The 23,247-nt window shown below is 45.1% G+C and overlaps 1 protein-coding gene across 3 annotated transcripts in view; it reads right to left on the reverse strand.

Annotated features, from left to right (window-relative positions):
* Window positions 1–14,950, reverse strand: part of TBC1D1 (TBC1 domain family member 1) — a 226,065-nt gene extending 211,115 nt beyond the window's left edge. For all 3 annotated transcript variants that reach the window (XM_043438111.1, XM_043438110.1, XM_043438109.1), the window contains exons 1-2: window positions 14,810–14,950; window positions 698–1,200 (exon numbers count right to left, since the gene is read on the reverse strand). In XM_043438111.1, coding sequence (XP_043294046.1) covers window positions 698–1,114 — 417 coding nt within the window. In that variant the 5' untranslated portion in view covers window positions 1,115–1,200; window positions 14,810–14,950. The remainder of the gene's footprint in view (window positions 1–697; window positions 1,201–14,809) is intronic.
* Window positions 14,951–23,247: the final 8,297 nt, after the last annotated feature.

Consider the following 23,247-nt stretch of genomic DNA (forward strand, 5'->3'; position numbering starts at 1 on the left):
AGATATCACAACAACAAGCCAGTGAGGACAGACTTGAAGGTGTGGCCAAAACCAAACACAGAACAAAACAAAAAACGCCTGAAAGTATCAAAACTGAGATTCATAGCCACTACTTTTTACCAATGGTCTCTGCCTAAGCGAACATGATACTTTGGGAAACTCGCTAATAAGACTCTTAGACAGCTTACAAATAAATATATTTTTGTTAACAGCATCAAACACATAGAACTCGCTGATCTAGAACTTTGCTACTCAAAGTGCAATCTGCCAAGGGGCAGTGCCCACATCATCTGGCAACTTGTTAGAAATGCAGTCTCAGGGTCCATCCCAGACCTACTGGATCATATCTTGCATTCCCCAGGTCATTCGTGGGCACATTTCTGCTTGAGAAGCACTGCTTTAGGACACACATCTTAAATGATCTGACTCCTAGTAGTTCGGCTCTTCTGTATATGTTTCAAAAGATTTCTCTGTTGAATTTTTGAACTCATAAACTTCTCATTTTGATAAAATATCTATTACCAAATGATCTTAAATATTATAAAGAAACTATCCCCATAAACCAAAATCCAGTGAAATAATCTTGTATAACTGTAGCATTAGCTCCTTATTAATTCTAGTACAGGTAAATGCTCTAACCCCATATAACAAAGACCATCCAGCCACACCCACGTTTTTAATCCCCACCTCCACTTACTTTTGTTTGATCGTCGGCTTTGAACACATAGCAGATACTCTGCTGATTGGCTGCATCATTTTTAATCAGACAAGCAAAATAACTTGGGTCGTGACTATTGTGAATCAGTTTGTGAACTCGCTGAGGCTTACACTCGAAGATGCTGGAACAGATCAGTGGATCCCACTGTTGACTTTTTCCTGGCTCAGGCTCACATCTCAATCCAGACGGCGAAACACAGAGGCGGACTGGCCTGGTGCCAGGCTCCTTTTTGGAAGACTGCCCGCTGAGTCTGCGCACCTCCGCCACCACCCAAGGCAGCATAGGCATGGTGGTCAGACAGTGCACAGGCAAGGAGCCCACCAGCTGGAGGCCGAAGCCCACCGAGGCCTCGCTAGGCAGCGGCTGTCTCCTCGCTGTGAAGGTTATTGGCTCCATGTTGGGAAAGGTCTGGAAACTCAGCAAAACGTTGCCACTGTTTTTCTATTTTAGACCAAGCAATCTATTTCACATGCTTCTGAATCCTGCGGGAGAAAAACAGAGGCATTAGAATTTAATGAAGTCATGGCAATAGCTACTTTCAAAGAGATATTATTTCAGAGCTTCAGAGTCTGAAACCCAAATAGACGAAGAAATGGATATTAGCTCAAATAAGCGGCTCTTCCTAGAAAGAGCTTTCTTCAAATTGTATTACATATAAAACCTAAAAATGCTGTAACTGTCACACTCACTAGGGGTTACCAAGCTCCCGACGGGAGACTCCTGTTAAACACAAGCCTCACAGAGCCAGCAGAGGCCAGCTCCTTAGAAAGTAATATAGCGCTGCTTGGACAGCTTTAAACCCTGCTGTATTATTTAATGTACATTTCAAGACATTTTTTTAAGATGACTGAATTCAGTACGTGGCTCCCCCCAAATAAGTAATCTTGCAAGAAAAAAATGTCAGCTATCTATCATGACAGTCTATTGAACCAGGCCACTTTTCAACAAATGACCTTATCACTTATGACACCACTGAATTTTTAAAGGCTCTCCCCGATGTAGTCCAGAGGTTCTGAATCACGAATTCAAATTCCATTAACACATACTTGGTGACTGTTACGTTCTAAACACCATCACAAATATTTTGTTTCATTCATGTACTATACACACCCCGTGTCTCTTCTCATCAACAGAGGGTGTTTTTTGTATGAGACTCAAACTCACTCAAGGGGTGATTTTCCTTTCTCTATGGGTGATTTTCAACAACCACATTTGATGTATCCTAACACCCGCCTATTCCACTGGATAACAAAACCTTTCTGCCCCGAGCTGAGTTGTCCACGGGCTCTCAAGCCCTCTCCTTTTCGCATTTGCTCCCCGGGACTTTCATTCTCTCATGCGTCCCCTGAGCACATAGACACATGCTAGAAGAAAGTCTATGAAGACAGGGACCACCCCTTATTCATCTGTGTCCTGGGGTCCAGCACAGAGCCTGACTCAGAATAGGCTCTATGTGCGTGTCTGACTCTTTTTGACCCTATAGACTGCAGCCTGTCAGGCTCCTCTGTCCACGGGATTTTCCAGGCAAGAATACTGGAGTGGGTTGCCGTGCCTCCCCTACAGGGGATCTTCCCGACCCTAGGATCAAACCAGCATCTCTCTCTTTATTTATTTATTTTAATTGGAGGCTAATTACGTTACAATATTGTAGTGGTTTTTGCCATACACTGACATGAATCAGCCTTGGGTGTACATGTGTTCCCCATCCTGAACACCCCTCCCCTCCCACCTCCCTCCCCATCCCATCCCTCAGGGTCATCCCAGTGCACCAGCCCTGAGCACCCTGTCTCATGCATCGAACCTGGGCTGGCGAGCTGTTTCACATATGATAGTATACATGTTTCAAGAGAGAGAGAGAAACCAGCGTCTCTTATGTCTCCTGCATTGGCAAGCAGATTCTTTACTACCTGGGAAGCCCAATAGGCACTATATGTTAAAAGAGTGAATAAAGATTCTTTCATAAAATATATATATATTCTTTCATAAAATATATATATATATATATATATATATATATATATATATATATATGTTCTCCCTTGACCTCAAAGTCCCCTGGCTCCAATTCCTCCTTTCCTACACAACTTTCTTCAAGGTAAAATCTCCACTTGCCCGCTCCACTTTTTCCTCCATCCACGGTCTGGACTGACCAGAAGCAGTGAGGAGCCACCACAATTGTTCCCGTTAGGGTCACCCATATCTTTGGGTTGTGAAATCCAAATGGGGCTTTTAAGTCCTCAGCGGCCTTGTCCCTCCAGACCACTTTCTCAGCGCTGATCACTCCATCCTGTTTGAAACTCTCCTGCTTCTCCTCTTCTCTGGTTGCTTCTTTTCAGTTCCCTGATGGCTTTCCCCACCTGCTTGACTCCATCCTCTCATCCCACCTGCATCCTTTGGACAATTTCACTTGACCTCTTGGTGTCAGCGACCACATTCTAATACTCTTGCTGCCACTGATAACAGCTTACTTTCACTAGGTACTCAGTTCAGTCCAGTTCAGTCGCTCAGTCGTGTCCGACTCTTTGCGACCCCATGAATCGCAGTACGCCAGGCCTCCCTGTCCATCACAAACTCCCGGAGTTTACTCAGACTCATGCCCATCAAGTCAGTGATGCCATCCAGCCATCTCATCCTCTGTCGTCCCCTTCTCCTCCTGCCCCCAATCCCTCCCAGCATCAGGATCTTTTCCAATGAGTCAACTCTTTGCATGAGGTGGCCAAAGTATTGGAGTTTCAGCTTCAGCATCAGTCCTTCCAGTGAACACCCAGGACTGGTCTCCTTCAGGATGGACTGGTTGGATCTCCTTGCAGTCCAAGGGACTCTCAAGAGTCTTCTCCAACACCACAGTTCAAAAGCATCAATTCTTTGGCGCTCAGCTTTCTTCACAGTCCAACTCTCACATCCATACATGACCACTGGAAAAACCATAGCCTTGACCAGATGGACCTTTGTTGGCAAAGTAATGTCTCTGCTTTTTAATATGCTTCCTAGGTTGGTCATAGCTTTCCTTCCAAGGAGTAAGCGTCTTTTAATTTCATGGCTGCAGTCACCATCTGCAGTGATTTTGGAGCCCAAAAAAATAAAGTCTGACACTGTTTCCACTGTCTCCCCATCTATTTCCCATGAGGTGATGGGACCAGATGCCATGATCTTGGTTTTCTGAATGCTGAGCTTTAAGCCAACTTTTTCACTCTCCTCTTTCACTTTCATCAAGAGGCTTTTTAGTTCCTCTTCACTTTCTGCCATAAGGGTGGTGTCATTTGCATATCTGAGGTTATTGATATTTCTCCCAGCAACCTTAATTCCAGCTTGTGCTTCTTCCAGCCCAGCCTTTCTCATGATGTACTCTGCATATAAGTTAAATAAGCAGGGTGATAATATACAGCCTTGACGTACTCCTTTTCCTATTTGGAACCAGTCTGTTGTTCCATGTCCAGTTCTAACTGTTGCTTCCTGAACTGCATACAGGTTTCTCAATAGGCAGGTCAGGTGGTCTGGTATTACCATCTCCTTTAGAACTTTCCACAGTTTATTGTGATCCACACAGTCGAAGGCTTTGGCATAGTCAATAAAGCAGAAATAGATGTTTTTCTGGAACTCTCTTGCTTTTTTGATGATCCAGCTGATGTTGGCAATTTGATCTCTATTTTCTCTGCCTTTTCTAAAACCAGCTTGAACATCTGGAAGTTCTCTGTTCACCTATTGCTGAAGCCTGGCTTGGAGAATTTTGAGCATTACTTTGCTAGCGTGTGAGCTGAGTGCAATTGTGTGGTAGTTTGAGCATTCTTTGGGATTGCCTTTCTTAGGGACTGGAATGAAAACTGACCTTTTCCAGTCCTGTGGCCACTGCTGAGTTTTCCAAATTTGCTGGCATATTGAGTGCAGCACTTTTACAGCATCATCTTTCAGGGATTGAAATTGCTCAACTGGAATTCCATCACATCCACTAGCTTTGTTCATAGTGATGCTTTCTAAGGCCCACTTGACTTCACATTCCAGGATGTCTGGCTCTAGGTCAGTGATCACACCATTGTGATTATCTGGGTCAAGAAGAACTTTTTTGTACAGTTCTTCTGTGTATTCTTGCCACCTTTTCTTAATATCTTCCTCTTCTGTTAGGTCCATACCATTTCTGTCCTTTATTGAGCCCATTTTTGCATGAAATGTTCCCTTGGTATCTCTAATTTTCTTGACAAGATCTCTAGTCTTTCGCATTCTGTTGTTTTCCTCTATTTCTTTGCACTGATCGCTGAGGAAGGCTTTCTTATCCCTCCTGGCTATTCTTTGGAAGTCTGCATTCAAATGGGAATATCTTTCCTTTTCTCCTTTGCTTTTTGCTTCTCTTCTTTTCACAGCTATTTGTAAGGCCTCCTCCGACAACCATTTTGCCTTTTTTGCATTTCTTTCCATGGGGATGGTCTTGATCCCTGTCTCCAGTACAATGTCACGAACTTCCATCCATAGTTCACCAGGCACTCTGTCTATCAGATCTAGTCCCTTAAATCTATTTCTCACTTCCACTGTATATTCATAAGGGATTTGATTTAGATCATACCTGAATGGTCTAGTGGTTATCCCTACTCTCTTCAGTTTAAGTCTGAATTTGGCAATAAGGAGTTCATGATCTGAGCCACAGTCAGCTCCAGGTCTTGTTTTCGCTGACTGTATAGAGCTTCTCCATCTTTGGCTGCAAAGAATATAATCAATCTGATTTCGGTGTTGGCCATCTGGTGATGTCCATATGTAGAGTCTTCTCTTGTGTTAAGAGGGTGTTTGCTATGACCAGTGCATTCTCTTGGCAAAACTCTATTAGCTTTTGCCTTTGCCCTGCTTCACCCCGTGTCCAAGGTAAGAGAAACCCAAGTAAGATGGTAGGTGTTCCAAGAGGGCATCAGGGGCAGACACACTAAAACCATAATCACAGAAAACTAGCCAACTTGATCACAGGACCACAGTCTTGTCTAACTCAATGAAACTAAGCCATGCCGTGTGGGGCCACCCAAGACGGTCGGGTCATGGTGGAGAGGTCTGACAGAATGTGGTCACTAGGTACTAGGCAAGTGTTATTTCATCTTGTAACAACCTTCATCTCTCACCTTGGTCTCAATTAGAGATTACCAATATTGCCATTTTTATGGCCCAGGAAACTTTGTCATTAGTGATTTGAGTTTGCATCTGATTCTCAACCTATTCTCTTGCACAAGAACGCATCTACCATATAAACACTAATGATTCCCATATGTTTGTCTCCTTCTTGAGCTCCAGATCAAGACAGGCCATTAAATATTTCTATCTGGATAGCCTATTCAGACAGCATCTAGGCTTCAATTGAGTTGTTTTAAATCTAACTCAGTCTTACCTCCCTCCTATCCAGAACTTCTCTTCCCTCCCATCACTATTTATTTTATCAGCCAAGTCAAAAGCCAAGGAGTCATTGCTGTAGACTGAATGTTTGTGTCCATCCTCCCTCAGTTTATATGTTGAAATCCTAATACCCAATGTGATAGTGTTTTTAGGGGTAGAGACTTTGGTAGGTGATTAGATCATGAGGGTGGAACCCATATGAATAGGATTAGTGCCCTTATAAGAGACCTAGAGAGCTCTCTTTCCGCTTCTACCATGCGAGGACACAGGGAAAAGAGAGCAGTCTATGAACTAGGAAGCCAGCCATCACAAGATTCTGAATCTGCCAGCATCTTGATCTTGGGCTTCCCCTCCTCCAGAACTGTAAGAAATAAGTTTCCATTGTTTATAGACTACCCAGTCTGTGATACTCTGTGACAGCAGCCTGAATGAACTAAGACAGTCCTTCAAATCCCCTCTTCACTCTATCACTACTTCTTAACTGACTTTACATCTAAGTAAGTCTGACTTTTTTTCTCAACTGGAGAAAAGGTGCCCCCACATTCAATTCAGCCTTCATGTATTTCTTAGAATAACTCAACCAACACAGAAAATTGATCATATCACTCCTCTGCTAAATCCTTAATCACAGCCCCCATAACATCTAAACTCTTTGACATGGCATATAGGATCTCTTCAGAATCTGGTCCTTTCCATATCTCCAACCGCATATACTCCTCTAAAATGCAGCTTTGGGAGCTTTCCAGGTGGTGTGGTGGTAAAGAATCCACTTGCCAAAGCAAGAGATGCAAGAGATGCAGGTTCAATCCCTGGGTTGGGAAGATCCCGTGGAGGAGAAAATGGCAACAAGTTCCAGTATTCTTGCCTGGAAAACTCCATGGACAGAGGAGCCTGGTGGGCTACCAAGAGCTCATGGGGTTGCAGAGAGTCAAACATAACCGAGAGCCTAAGCACGCACGCATACGCACATGCAGCTTTTGGCTCTGAAGATAAGTAACCAGACACGGTTCTTCACATGAGATGGGATTTCTCATGCCTCCGTGCCACAGAGCACACTGTTCTCTCTGTCAGGAACATAATACCTGTCACGAACTGAAGACAGCCTGAGAGTTTACCCTGCTTGCAAACTTACAAGTCAGCCTGCCACAAATTAGCCTCCTGGTAGAGGACATGAGCCTCCCAGGTCAGACAGAGGACAATTTATTACTCAGAGCAGTAGCCACAGAGGCAGCATTGTGGCTGGCTCCCTGACCTTCAGTTCCCACAGGCCAGGTGACATCTGTATCCACAGTGGGTTACAGGAGAGGCACCTGAGATTTGGAAGCCTGAATATTTTATAATAAGGAGTAAGCATGTCTGTCCTTAAATTCTGGAGTGTCTTCCTGAGAGAGACACTATTTCTATCTTCCTTGGCTGTTTGCTATTGAAAAAAATCGAAAAGGTGGTCCAGAACAAAGCAGTCAGTCCCTCTGCTCACAAAATAGCATCATGGACTACCCAAGGAGACTCTCCCAATGAAATGGAAAGATAGGATCATTGACAACCCAAGGAGACTCTTCCAATGACCCCCCCACTCTTGTCCTCTAACCTAATGCCAACTCATAGGCAAGTCCTAGTTCAAGCAACTGTCACCTCTTTCATCCATGGTGATTCAGGGCAGCCATCACCATGCCCTGCTGCACTTTCTACCTAAACATCGTATTTACTTTAAAAGTTTGAATAGGTGTCCCTAAACAAGTCTGTAAGCGTCTTAGGCTCATAAGGTTTGGGGCTTCTGAAATCAGTATTCAAATTCTAAACAATTTCTGAGCTACAACTGAAGTCTATTCTTTTTACTCTATGTTTATTACGTGACATATATGCATATATCCAAAGAATGAATTTTTATAATTAATTTGAACATGGTTAAAAGCGAATTTTTAAATTTTAGATGTTCCAAAGTTTAGAAATAAGCCCATATTTTATTTAGAGTGCTAAAGTATTTCATAAAAGTGTATTCCCAATCTCTTTTCTTTTCTTTTTTTTTTTCTCTTTTCTTTTAAAGTAAAGCTTCTCTTGATGATGAAAACAGACTTAAAGCTCATATAACCCCATTAATAAAGGTCTCTCCTGTTTTTCTTTCTCTCACCTGCAGGTGAAAGTGGCATTAAATGTCTGGCTCAGCTTCCACTCCTGTAACTGAATCTGCTTCAAGTTCTAACCGTTGACAGCTGCTAATCCCAAGATATGTTTAAAGAAGTGACTAGAATTATTACAAAGGATAGACCCAAGATCTATCAATAAGAGTAGATGAGGTAGTTATTAATATGGTGGCAACCAGTGTAGCAGAATTACTTTCAGTTTTCTTGTAAGAGAATACAAACATGAAGCAAAAAAAATTACACAATTTAGTCATTTCAATCATTTGGTAAATAATTAGTCATCAAATTGGTCCTGCAATTTCACTGTCAAAACTATTTGGAGGCCTCAGATTTTCAGTTTTCAACCAGGTGGGGCACATCTTAGTTTCTTTGTAAAAAACAGACTGGACCTTAACACCTTAACACTGTCAGTAAACTATCAAGTTGTAAGTTCTACTTCAGACAGAGTCCTAATTATTTATAAGTAATTCAGATTCTGCTGACATAAGATTCATGGTAACTTAGATTAGGTGAATAACTATTTAATGTTCAATGAAAAGTTACATAAAACAGAAGAACCATTCAAACAATCCTAACAAACCATCAGATTATTTTTAAGCCATCTCAGTCCACATCATATGCATGTAACGTGTGACCATCCTCGAGGCCCCAGGGAGAACCATCTATTCCAGGAAGTCTCCTGTGCTTCATCTCTCAGAAATACTCTGGTCTGTTATTCTGGTGAGCGTCTAGTCATGTTCTCGATAGAGTCATCTGCGCAGAAGTCCTACCCCTCCCAGAGATCTGTGTTCTACAACAACTCCTGCCCACCACAACCCATAACTATGGTGGGACCCAAAACACAAAGACACTCTTTCATCAGAATAGTTCCAGTAACTTTGTTATTGAGTCCTGCCATGATAGATACCCCTGGAAGCATGTATCTAAAATCACAAAATTTTAAAGCTAGAAAGGTCCTCTAAAGCCACTCGAATTTCTTTCTTACATGCAGGAAGTGAGGAAACCGAAGAAGCTAAATGGTTTGTTCAAGTTTGGTGACAGAATTAGGACAATACAAATCCCTGACTCCCTTCCAAGTGTGGCAAAGAACCTGTTTTCTTACAAAAACACTTTCAAGTGTGAAGTTGAGAAAACAAATTACTTTTCCAAGTCTCAACTTTACTCTTAACAAAAGGATGGAACAAGACCATCCCCAAGTTTTCTTCTGTCTCTAAAATCTGGTGAATCTCATTTTCATAATGTAAAATACCAAATGTCCCCGAGACTGTGTGGGGATAGAAAGCTGCTCTGATCTTCCCTTAAGGAATATAAATGTGGGAGAGATGCATGAAGACAGCCTGGGGTTTATTGATCAGGAAGCGAGAAAGGGGATGGTGGGAGCTAGCTGGCTGCCACTGGGAGCCCCCTCTCTTCCCAGCACCCATCCACTCCCTCCCTCCCAGTAAACCACAGGGAGTAGGATGGGGACTTTCCAGTAACCAGCCATATACTGCAGCCCCTGTGGGTCCAGCCCTTACCCTCTCAGACGCTGGTGGGAGGCGAGGAGAGTGAGATAGGTGGATGAAGGGAGGGCTATTGGAAGCTTCTAGCTCCAGGCCAGGTTAGGAACCAGTCAATACTGATTAGCTGTCAGGGACCTGCTGGAGAGACAGGAAACCCCCAAGGACACTCATTTCCCCTTGAGAATCAATGACATTTTTTTTTTCCTGTTTGTACTCTAGATGGAGTAGCTTGCAGCTGAACAGGATTATTCTGCCACTTGAATAATCGCATGCAGTGAGATCACTGGCTTGGCTCGGCTATGAGTCCATTTCCTGCACAGAATCCCACCCAATCAGACAAGTGTGCTGCTCACTTAGGAACTGCTCACAGGTCCCCAAAGTCTTTGAAGCAGTCGGCTATTTCACTGCAGGGCTCCTGGAGCTAGTGGTTCTAACCTTTACTTCATCAAGGACGCTCCAGTACCTGGCTCTGCCTCTCTAACTTGACACAAAAAGTAATGCTGTTTTGAATGACTTCCTTCCTATAAAAATCAGAGCTAATTCAAGCCTAGTCCTTTAGAACGTCACTGTCACTTCCTGTATTCTCTTCCACGGTATTGCATAGGATAAAAGGGTGGGGTGGGATCGTCCTAGTTGGCCTCTAGGGGTTATGTCTAACCTTCCCCCCTGCATTGCTGCTGTATGTTATTCTCCTAAAAGTAACAGAGTTAACTGTTAACACATAATTACACTTACCTGTGAGTCTGTTAACAGGTTTTGCACTCACAATAGCCCTGACCAATAAAGACTGTTATTACCATATCTGAATAAGAACTATTATGGACTACAATCATCATTATCAGCTCCAGTTTAATGATGAGAGACAAGAAGGAAGTTGCTGGCACAGAGAAGTGAGGTCACTTGCCCAAGGTCATACCAGCAGCAAGTGGCAGAAGCAGGATTCAGACCCAGGTCTTTCCACTCCAGAGTCAGTATTACCTATTAACTAGTATTGGATATTACACATATGCTCTTCTGTGTTCTTACAGCTCTCACTAGAGTCTTTTCATCATCCCCATTTTATATAAGTGTCCTCTAGCTAGTAAATAAGGAAGGCAGGATTTGAATCCAGACCTCCCATGTGCCCAAATTTCTGTTCTTTGCAATCTGACAGTATCTCCAGATGAAAGTAACACTAAACTACCATTCTAGTAGACAAGCAGGATTATTTTTCTACCTAAATTTTACAATAATAACCTAAATCTGAGGACTTCCCAGGTGGCTCAGTGTTAAAGAGTCTTACTGTCAATGCAGGAGCCACAGCAGACTTGGGTTCAGTCTCTGGGTTGGGAAGAGCTCCTGGAGAAGGAAACGGTAATCCACTCCAGTATTCTTGCTGGGAGAATCCCGTGGACAGAGGAACCTAGAGGGCTACAGTCCATGGGGTTGCAAAGAGTCGGACACGACTGAATGACTGAGCATGCATGCATGCAACCTAAATCTAGTGTCAAGATGATATGCTCAAACTGTAAAGCAAGCCAATATAATTATAGCAGTAAGCAATATACATTGTGTGCTCACTACCAAGCATTCTTCTAAGCACTTTACACGTATAAATTCATTAAGTTTGACAACTTACCCATAAGGTCCCCTCTCTGGAAGTTTAGATTCACTGATTATGTGTGTGTATATATATATGTGTATATGTGTATATATATATACTGTGTTGTTAAATGGGTACATCTTCTTTTTAAGAGCAAAAAATAGCTGCTTCTTATCTCAAAGGAAATAGGCACACTCAAAATTAAACACATCTTTGCTGGTACTAAAACATATTTCCTACATTCTGAACACCTTCACTGAAATCTAAGCATCAAGAACATTTCACATGGCCCCAATATGACCAATCATTTTCTAAACATCTGAAACCTGAACAGGGACACACTGATCTTAAATCTAAGAATCCATCAAATGGAAATCTTGGCTTGAAAATGTCAAAAACCCTGAAAATGGAAAACTTCATGTATTTTGTGAAAAATCTGGTTTAAAAAAATTTTTATTCGAATGTGGAAAGCAAGCAATGAAAATAAAAGTCAGCAAAGGTGTTCATAATCTGTACTGAAAACTTAAATCCTTTACCACCAGAGGGATACAAACCTAACACTCCTTGGTTTCTGAGTGGACTCACAGCCATTTTAATGAACAGATTTTATTTCTCCAGATTTTAATGACCAAGGAAAGAAGGGGGCCTAGAAGGTAAATCAAGTGGGACGAATGAGGCTACTAAATTTGAGAAGAGCAGCACAGCAGACAAGAAAAAGGTCAAAGGAAACTACACCAGGGTACCCACACATGAGCACACCTATGTAAGCCCCCAAGTGGGCTGATACACATGCTAGATCATCTGGAGAACCCGAAGAGTGGAGACTGGAGACCCTCAGACAAACGCTGTGAAGACAGTAAAAGAGCCTGAAGAGTTGTCATTTGGTGAGATAAAATTAAAAGCATATTCAAAGACGGAATCTGCAAGCAGCATCCCCACTCTGGGCACCATCGTGAATGAAAATGCTGGGGAACAGGTTCGCGTCACACTGCCTGCCAGTGGTACATCCCAGAAGCTCCCAGAAGATCTGGGACTGAAAGGCGCCAACCAGCGACAGCTGGCGCTGCCCGGGGGAACAGCTGGTCGCTGCTGTAGCCCTTCTGGTGAAGGCCACCTTCTAGGGTGTCTTCAGGTGACCTTCCTGTGTCCCAGGAAGTAGGACACAGAGACTGTCAACGGCTGGATGATAAGGGAAGTGGGGCAAGCCGAATAATTTCTTCAGAGTTGCCCTTTTCTTCCTCAAACATCTGGTACCATGACAACGTCATATGGGACCAAAGGTCAACACTGACATGGCTGCACCAAACCAGAAATGTGACCACAGACAGAGGAGAAATCTCCAGAGCTCTCATTGGGAAAGGTAAAGGCAGACCAAGCAGAGTTCCATTTGCAAAACTTTATTTTATTTATTTTGATGCTAAACTAATATGCTAATAATTTATAACTACACCAGTGAATTTTCCCCGTTTTACTGGTCTGCCAGTGGCTGGACAAGTCCACATAAAGGCATTTATTTTAATGATTGTTTGATGACTTCAGGCACTGCTTTGAGCCACACTTAATCCCTCTTATATTTCTTTGCACTCAATCGATTCTGTGGTCTCAGGATACTGCACTGTCTTCACTTCAGGAAATCTCCCCTAAACATTTCACACAGTGCCCTTTAATTCACAGCTGCACTCACTAGCCACTAGCTCAGGCTTTATCAACAGGATACGATAGAGAAATTTGGAGAGCAAGCACTTTTTATGGCCTTATTTCCCTATACCTTGTTAGAAAAAAAAAAGAGAAGCAGGCAGATTCGAGACTGCCACAGCTTTCCACTTGAAACAACTATAAAATATCTGTTTACAAAAGCAGTCAATCCTATTTTATGCAAACCTTTTCATTTCATGTCCTTATTTCTTAAGACAGTCTCCAAGGTTCCCAGGAAAGAGCTGTTCAGTTCAGTTCAGTCGCTCAGTCACGTCCAACTCTTTGTGACCCCATGGGCTGCAGCATGCCAGGCTTCTCTGTCCATCATCAACTCCCAGAGCTTGCGCAAACTCATGTCCATCCAGTCGGAGCTAAGCAGGAGCCACACCTCCTCCCCAAGGGAGAGAAGCCACCTCAACTCTACAAAATCGTGCAGAACCCAGCTACTTCCGGGATCCCTAACCAAGATGGTAATAGAACATCATGTGTTCAGAAATATACAGAGTTGTCATGCAAGGTGGATTCCCAGCCCCTTAAAACAACTCTCCTGTTCACTCCTCAGGCCAACCCGTCCCACCCACAGCAGGTTCCCAAAGCACAAGGAAATCCAGAGGTGGCCATGCTTCTCCTCCTACCAATCTCATCTCCAGTCTTCAATCGCCTACCAATCTCATCTCCAGTCTTTGGAGGAGAAGGAACTGCAGTTGTCCCAACAAAGGGATTTTTTTTTTTTTTTTTTAAATCAAGGACTCTGCAGTTCAGCTTAAGCACAGAGCAAAAGGTTTAGACGTTTGGACTTCTAGAGATAGCTGAGTTTCCTAGATGTGACCTATTTAAGCCAGGTAACTTTTATTAACTTGGCTGTAAAGCAGAAATACTTTATACGCCAATAAAAGGTAATTTTAATAGGTAATTTTAAAATGCTCTTTCAAAGTCTGATTATGTAGTATCGCTAAGTAAAATCACCCAATTATCTAAAAGGAAGAATGAGCGATCTACGAAGTGAATGAATACCCATTAATTCATGCAGGGCACTCAGAATCAAACGGTTTGGTGGGAGGAACAATCATCACTTTCGATTTCTTTTCCTTTTTAAGTAACTTCCAGAGAATAATCTATTTTAAATGAAATAGCCACAGTAAAGCCGCCTCTAGGTGAACTTCAGAGAAAATGACATCTCTTTTAAACACACACACACACACACACACACACACACCCCTTACACCCACAACAACAACTCGTGGCGAAGTTAGAGGGGTCTCACAATCACAGACAGATCCGGAAGCTGCTAGAAACAATTAAGCAGGGTTTCAAAATGACTGGTACAGGATGTGCCCATAGAAAGAAATGTTGCGCGCGCTGGTGGGGCTGCCAAGCTGCTACTGTGAAGTACCCTGAACTTTTAAAGGGTGGCCTGGGGTCACTCTGACCGCCGTCCCCCTGTTCGGTGGCCTCACAAACACACTAGCCCTAGAGATATTTGGCGGGAGGGGCGAGGACGGAGATGCGAAGACCGAGAGCAGGAGTGGAGGGAGGGCCGAAGGGAGGGTGACTGCTGGAGCTCCCGGGTCGCTCTGAACTTGAAGGTTTCGCTTTCGTCCAACTAGGGGACAACGAGGTGGCAATAAACTTCCTCTCCCGAAACACCCACTGCGCGACAAGGACAGCAGGAACGCCCCCTGGGGTGCCCGAGCCCAGCTTTTCCGCCGGCCCGGGAGTGCAGGGGCCTGCCAGGGGTGGGGGACGGGCGGGATGCCCCGGGAGGAGGCGGCGGGGTGGCGTGGGCGAGGCTCCAGGAAGCGCCTACCTGTGCCGCGGCGCGCTCAGAGCCCGGAGCCCGGCCGGGGCGCGCAGGTGTTCGGGGGTAGCCCGGGGACGGCCTGGGCGGGCGGGGCGCGCATCGTGGCTGGCAGGCTGCTCTCTTCCAGCCGCGGGGACTGGCAGGGCTCCCGCCTCTTCTCCAGTCGGCGGAGGACGCGGCGGGTCCCGCGGCGGCGGCGGCAGCAACAGGCACCGAGGCGCAGGAACGCCGGCGGCGGCAGCGGCGGCGGCGGCGGAGGAGGTGTCTGCGCGCGGCTCGCGTTTCCTCCTCCCTGGCAGGGCGAGCGCGGGGGAGGCGAGGCGAGGGGAGGGCTGAACCCGGGATCTCCCAATTCGGTCCCCAGGGACCTAAGACGGGGACGCGATGCCCCCTCCCTCCCCACCGCGCCGTGTGACTCTGCTCGAGCGGCATGGCCGAGACGGGCGAGTCACTCGCGGGCAACAGCTGCTGCAGTGCAGGTCCACCGCCGTCTCCCTCCCCTCCTTGTCTCTCCCTTCCCGGGCGGTCCATCCTCAACCTGCTCCCGGGCAGCCAGCCTCAGCCCCGAGAGGGTGTTGGCGCGTCGCCCCACCCAGCCCCGGAGCAGGGTCTTGGCCAGACGAATACCCTGGGCTCCGGGCACGCGGAACCCCGCGCCTGATTAAGGCCAGCGAGGAGGGATGTGCGGTCCAACCCTGTCCTTAGCAGCCTATTTATAGCAGGTGGCACAGCCGGCCGCGCTCCGGGCCTGCGGGGCTCTCAGCAGGTGGCACCGCCAGCCCGCTCTTCACTGCCCTGCGGTAGCCTCGCCTCCTCTGCACGCTCGCCTCCTCTCCCCGAAATGCACACGGTGAAAACTGCACGGAACACGGGAAGGTGGCCAAGCCTCCTGGAGGCTCTTCCCCACATTACCCCTTCTTCCCGTCCTAGTCAAGGAGAGAATTGAGGCACGGGCATCCTCTGGGGCTGAATCAAGGATTCAAGGAACAGCTGAAGTGTCTTTTCCTATTACACCCGTAAACCCATTTCCGAACAACTGCGGGATGACGCAGGGGCTAGACTGCTTTCCCCCTCCCTGATGGTCCAGAGCGCGCGCGCGCACACACACACCCCCTTTATCTCCCTCCCCCTCCTCCTCCCCTCCCCCTCTCCCTCTCTCACACACACACCCACACCCCTCCGTGAGCCCACCCTCGAGTCAGATTTGGGGAAGTTAGTTCTCAGCGGCCTTGTAGAGTTTAAGGAGAGACACCAGGGAGATGTAAGACGTCTGAGAAAGCAGGCTCCTAGGGTTAGGAGATGGCAGGGTGCAGGACACAGGCAAACCTCCTGAATCCCTGTCTTACCAGGTAAATTTCACGCCCCAGGGCAGGGACAGGGATCTGAGGGAAGGGGGGAGCTGAGCAGAGAGGGAAAGGTAGGAAGAAGAGGAAGATGGTCTTGGGGTAGATGGAGAGGGGGCTGGGCGGCAACGGAAGGGGGCGACATCCTTCAGGATTTTTTGCTTAGTGTAGCTGCAAGCTGACTTTAGGGAAGTGGCTGAATTTGAGCTGCAGGGTTGGATGTGAACCCACATTCCAGCTCCACCACTCAGTTTGGCTTAGACAAGCTGCTGGACCTCTGGTCTCCTTTCTTTTTACCTGTTAAATGGGACCAATATACACTTTATAAGAGCCCTGTGAGGATGTAATGGGAAAGTGTATGTAAAGTGGAGCACAGTGGCACATATTGTGGACCTCAAGTAGTGGCAGCAGCTATTGTTACCCTGGCTCAGGATGCAAATACAGGTTGAAGGTTCTCCCCTCCCTCCTCACCTCCTTCTCTCTCCAGGAACAGTGAGTTGCTAGGAGCTGAGGAGGCCTCTGGAGGAGTCTTTTTGATCAGGACTAGCTTATGGTCCCTGATCCCATTCCTCTGGATGCTCACATACAAGGGAGTTATATTTGGGTGGGATACAAATTTTTATCCACAGCTTGATTTAAAACTCATCATACTGGTAACTCTTATTCATTGAGGGGGCTAGTCTATTTGAGGCATTGTGGAAGCCACTTTATATGTATTGTCTCTAATCCTTGCAAAAACTCTGCAGGGCAGAGATGATTAAATCCAGAGGTTAATGCCTCTTGGGGCCACAGAGCTAGTAAGTTCTGGGATCTAGAGCTAAAGCCCCTCGTAACACACTTTCCCTCTGGCCACTGTGTAGCTCTCTTATAGCACTCAGCTCGCTCTTTATTATAGTGCAAATTGCTTGTGTACTTAGCCTCAAATCTTTTTTTTAAAAGATAAGGAATATACACAGATGTATACAATGATTAGAATGTTTACTGGGTTATGCAAATTGTTCTTCATTAGATTATAAGACCAGATACACCAGCGGAGCCTGGTGGGCTACAGTCCATGGGATTGCAAAGAGTCAGACTTGACTGAGCATTCATACATACACACACACACACCAGTTAAACCATATTGCTATGTCTTGGATCACACCATAATTATTTCCCATCTTCATCTCCAACTTACTCATACAGTTCTCATCGCCTCTCCCAGAGTGCTGGATGTCAAGACAGGCACACTCATCCAATTTCATTGACATCCCCAAACTGTCTTTCATACATAACCAGTCAGCTGATGGTTGAAACTATTACCTGACTACCTTGTTCAGGTCAAGACTGGGCACGGCATACAGAGCATCCTGGCCAGATCTCCTTCCATCCTGCCCTTCACTCCCGTTGCTTTTCCTCATTAACTCCCTCTGCCCCCACTCCACCCACACCCGAAGTCCCAGAGCACAGCCAAGCTTCAGTATGTGTAGGCAGCCAGATGGGGTGCTAATCAGGCCCCAAAGGTAGGAAGTTGGAAGGGTGGGGGACAGAGGCAGGCCTAGGCCTCTTGTCTCTCATACTATTCCTTTCCTCCTTGCTACTTAGGTCTAGCAAGGTGTAGCTCAGAGATTTACAACTTAGTGGCAAATAACCATTTCCGTGACCCTATAACCCGAGTTAGGGAAGGATCATAACCTTGTGAGAAGCAGTGATTTCTGTATTACTTTTCCAGTTCCTAGAGTCAGTTACTGCCCTGGGGGTAATCATGAGAGATTTTATAATATCTTTAGCTTCCTGGAGACAGAACTCCCTTTATGATATGTGGTGAAGATTTTCAAATTTTTTTTGTTATAAAGCACTATCTCAGAGAGTAGAGGAGAGCCTGTCATCAACCTCATTGGCACTCGTTTCTAGCAGCTATGGAAGAAATAAAAAAGGGGACTTTGAGACGAACGGTGTTCCTGGGATGGCAGGATAAAGGCTGTTGAACAGGGAGGGTGCATCCACATGCATAGCAGAAAGGCGGGAGGGACCATGCAGCTGTCATCTGCCAATGCCGTCACTCTAGGAGGGAAGCGGCTCCCTCGCCTTGGCACACAGATATGAGACCCCCAGCAGGACCAGGACACCGTCAAGGGAGAGGCCAGGGCCGCGGGGCCTAGGTGATGACAGCAGAGAGCTCTCTGGGGCCCAGGCTGGTAGTTCTTTGCGTCACCAATCACAAAACTAAGTAGGGAACGGATCAAACACCGTCGGGACTCTGCTTCCAACCCTTGATTCTCCACCTGAAATCCTGCTATGGATCTTCCTGGAGGGACTTCCGCTATAGATTCTTTCCTAATTTAGTCCTTTGCACAGTAATTAGTTGTTCATTGCCGAAGACCAGGAACACTGATATCAGCTTTAAGGTGGCTTCAGAGTTCTAGAAAACTGTGACCCACTGGCACCATTGAATCAAGTGGGAGGCCCTGAGGCCAAAAGAAAACAAAGGCCACTTTACTTCTAAAAAGTTAAGGGAACTATGGGACTTGCCTGAGAGTCCAGTGGTTGAGATTCCATGCTTCCAGTGCAGGGAACATGGATTTGATCCCTGATCCGGGAACTAAGATCCCACACTCTGTATGTGAAAGTTACTCAGTTGTGTCCGACTCTTTTCGACCCTGTGGACTATATAGTCCGTGGAATTCTCCAGGCTAGAATGCTGGAATGGGTAGCCGTTCCCTTCTCCAGTGGATCTTCCCAACCCAGGAGTTGAAACTGGGACTCCTGCATTGCAGGCAGATTCTTTACCAGCTGGGCTACCAGGGAAGCCACACATGCTATATGGTGTGGCCAAAAAAAATTTTTTTAATAATTAAAAAAAGAAGTAACCATATATAAATCTAGAATGAAAAGCCTTGGATTAATGCAGAAAAGAGACCTTTAATAAAATTACTCCTTATTATTACATCCATCAGTTACTTGTTTAAATGTTTATATTAGTTGGAAATCCAAACTCACTATTGCTATGATATATTTTCACCTAACTCCCAAATATACATAATAAGGTAAGAGTTTTTAACTAGTGAGTCTATTTCCAAAGTTGGTATAAAGGCAAGAAGTTAAGATTATATTGGACAGAACCTGGGATAGTAAGGTGGTCCACTGGGAATGTTGCTCCCACTGATCAGTGGTGGCTCCCCAGAACTTCTGGTGGAGAAGGTTTCTGAGGCGAGTCTGAGTTCAGCGGGAACAGCTCTTCAATGGTGAAGCAGGATCTGCCTGGAGCTGGGAGGAGCACCAACGCTGGGTAACTGGCCAATCCTGCCAACCTGATGCATGACTGTTAGCATCTAAACAGGATGACAGTCATGCCCAAGTATCTTTATTAACTGTAAGAAACAGTCTTGAAGTCAAGATTGAAGAGTACCTCATGTTGGCTTGCCTATAAGGGCCTTGAAATTGCCTTCTCAAAGGCATGAGAATGAGTAAAACATAGTGGAGTAAAAAAGTAAATGAAACGAACAGATAACCAAAGTAGATTTTGAAATTTCACCTATTAAAATAAACAAAAATGTTACTGTGCTTGAGAACTCATGTTTGCAGTGGACGAGACGGCATAAACCCGCGCGCTACGTGCTAGAGCCCCGGCGTGGCTGCCGGGAGAGCCTCGTCTCCTTTTATAGACAAAGCAGCTAGAACTCTGGGCACTGGTTCCACTTCCCTTTTCAGCTCCCGCTCCTACTTGTTAAATCATTGCTCTTCACAAGCAGCTGCCCCACCCCACGAATCTCTCTGACTGTATCCAGTGTTTCCTGGGGCTTCCCTCTTCCCACCTGCCCTGGGCCATCAAGCACAAAGCCAAGCAACTGTTCAACAGCATGTCACCTTTCGTTGTATCTACATTTGTCTAAGTCTCTGAGAATCTCTCTGTAAATTGTCAGCGTTATGGATCTCAGGGATGTTACCCAGACTGGTGAGATAACTGAAATTCCAGCACCGTGCGATCCTCCCCTCCACTTCATTGGATCCCAAATACCATTCTGACCTTGCTGGTACCTGATGTGTAATCTCATCTAGAAAATGCAGCAGCCAGCTAACTGGTCCCCTTGCTGCTGCCCTCGCCACCCTACAGTCTCTTCTCAGTATAGCAGCCAAGTGAATCTGTTAAAATATTAGTTGAGCCGTGTTACTGCTCTACTTAGAATCCTCCCACGGCTTCCCAGAACTCCCAGAGTAAAAGCCAAAGTCCTTATAATGGTTTAGGGAGCCTTTGGAATCCTCCCCTCTCTCCAACCCTACACCACTACCTCTGATTTTATGGTCTGCTACCAGTCTTGGTTCACTCTGCTCAAGCCATTTTGGCCTTGCTGCTGCTCAGACCTGTCAGGGACAGTCCTGCCACCAAGGCTTCGCACTCACTATTCCCTCTGCTAGTCATGCTTTTCCCTTAAATGTTCACATTGCCCCCCTACTTACTTCACTTTCTTTCACCTTTGCTTAAATACTACCTACTTGGGACTTCCTACATGGTCCAGTAGTTAAGAATCCGCTTTCCAATGCAGGGGATGTTGATTCGATCCCTAGTTGGGGAACTAAGATCCCACAAGCCCGGAGACAACTGTTCACAGAAAGAACATAAAAAGATCCCATGTGCTGCAATGAAGACCTGATGCCCCCAAATAAAGTACATAAATAGTTTTTTAAGTTTTCTTAAAAAATGAATACCACCTTCTCCATGAGACCTTCTCTGACCAACCTTTTGAAAATAGAAGCACACTTCTTATCCTATTTTATATTTCTTCAGAGCACTTATCACCCTCTGATATACTGTATTAGTCACTTGTATTTCTTATTTGTCATCTGTTTCCACCTGGCTCCCCCACTATGTGGGCAGAAAATTTTCCCTGTTTTGTTCATAGCTGTATCTCCAGTGCATAGAAGGGAGCTTAGCACATAGTGGGAATTCAATAAATATATGCAGAGTGGATGCAGATAGCTTGTAACACGTGACATTTGTGAGCTCCTGCATATCTATAGAATACTTCCTTAGGTTAGAAACTTTTCCAGGTTCCCTCTGTTTATCCCTTGCACCCTCACTAAGTTTGTCAGCTGTCCTAAGAGGCATGTCATTCCTCTCCCAAAGTGAGCTGATTGTTAAAGCATGTGACTCCTTGTTTAATCATCAACACAGGATCGGATTTCCAGATACACGGCACAAGGATTGCAAGGCCTTGGAACAGTTGAGAACTCATCCACATTCAATGTTTGTCAAAAATTTAGTTAAGAAGAAGATCATTTTGGAAAACTTTCTGAAAGATACAGTCCAACTCTAAAATCTGTATCCCCTAAAATCAGTTCCTATCTCAGATCAACCCAAATGAAGAGTAGTTACCTGGACTACATCCAGGAAAATTTCTTTTATGGAATTGTATTTTGGCATGACCCCATTTGCCCATATTAGGGCAATACATTTTATAAAAAGTGCCTTTTTCAGTCTGAGATATTGGTTTTTTAAAAAATAAGTACTTATTTTTTACTTATTTGGCTGCACCAGGTCTTGCAGTATGTGGGATTTAGTTCCCCGCCCAGGATTCAAACACGGGCCCCCTGCATTGGGAATGTGGAGTCTTAGCCACTGGATCACCAGGAAAGTCCCTGAAATATTTCAATGCCTCACATGATATCCTTTCAAGGAGAATCCAGGAAGTATTTTCTCTCAAGACTCTACTGGAAATAACTGTTCTTTTTTGAGTGACTAGTTTTATCTTCATCCCTGGCCTGAAATGGGCTCAAGAGGTTCATTGCTTGGCAGGTATCCAGGTTATTTTGTATTAAGTCACAAGTACCCATTCTAAGCCCTTGGCAGTTTGTGCCAACTTTCATCCATCTAAGACAAAATATGAATAACAGTGTATAATTTCATAAGATTCAACCGGGCTGTCCTGAGGTCACATTGTTCCCACTTTGTAGGTATTAACAAAAGAAAGTCTTTGTTTAATGAAATGATGGTGAGCATCAATGGTAGGAGTTTTTGTTTGCTTGATTTAGTTTTGTTTTTTGATGTCTTTACCTGGTAAAAGAAAATGATAGCATGCTTCGTCAGTTCCCAGTCTGCGGGAGAATTTTCCTGGTTCAGAAAATCCAAAGTCTTAGAAGCACTGGTTTTCTACCTTACTCCTAGTTTCATTCAGCTTCACCTACTTTCTCTTCCTTTAGTCCCATTTTCTTATTTACTTACTGTTAAATTTTCTCTTGCCTTACATGCATTTAAGCCCCCTCCAGGCATTTCTGGAATCTAGCAGGCATGAATGAATATATGAGTGAATGAGTGAATGAAAGACCAGGCAAAGGACATATCAACCCGCTTGGCTCAGCCTACAGCTCCACACTGTGCCAAATGCTTTCCCTCATCATCACCTGGCATGTTATTTGCAAGGGCATAGTGCTTTGTAATTGACATCTTATCTTATTAATCTTCTCAGTAGCCCTCAAAGGTAAGTGTTATTTCCCCCCTTTCCCTCATTATATATAATACATGAAGAGATTTAGACTTAGAACATTTGAATTTTCCTAAGGCAGAAAGCTGTCGGAGAAAAATTGGAATTTTAACCTAGATGTTCTACCTCCAATTTTAATTTTCTTCCTCTGTACCATACTGTTGTCATTGTTCAGTCACTAAGTTATGTCTGACTCTTTATCACCCTGGCAGAGTAGCCTGTCAAGCTCCTCTGTCCATGGGATTTCCCAGACAAGAATACTGGAGTGGGTTGCCATTTCTTTCTCCAGGGGATCTTCCTGACCCAGGGATTGAACCTGAGTCTCCTGTATTGCAGGCAGATTCTTTACTGCTGAGCCACTGGGGAAAACCCCATACAATTTTACTGGCTTTTAAGTGACTGTTTTTGAGGGCAGTAGTGTACAAGAGTTGTGTGGTTTAAGAAGACGTAAGGAGAGTCTGGTTATTTCCCTGGCTTTCAGAGTGACCTTCCTGGATGAAAGATGCTCAGTGGGAGGACTGGGCTTCTGCTGGGCTCTTCTGGCCTCTTCCCTTTAGCTTGGGGGAATGTCCACTGACCTGAGTCAGGGCTTCCCCTGATCAGTGCATATTGAAGAAATGTGATGCAGAGTAGTCTGCTTTTG

This window comes from Cervus canadensis, chromosome 19 (assembly GCF_019320065.1).
Source record: "Cervus canadensis isolate Bull #8, Minnesota chromosome 19, ASM1932006v1, whole genome shotgun sequence".
Taxonomy (NCBI): domain Eukaryota; kingdom Metazoa; phylum Chordata; class Mammalia; order Artiodactyla; family Cervidae; genus Cervus; species Cervus canadensis.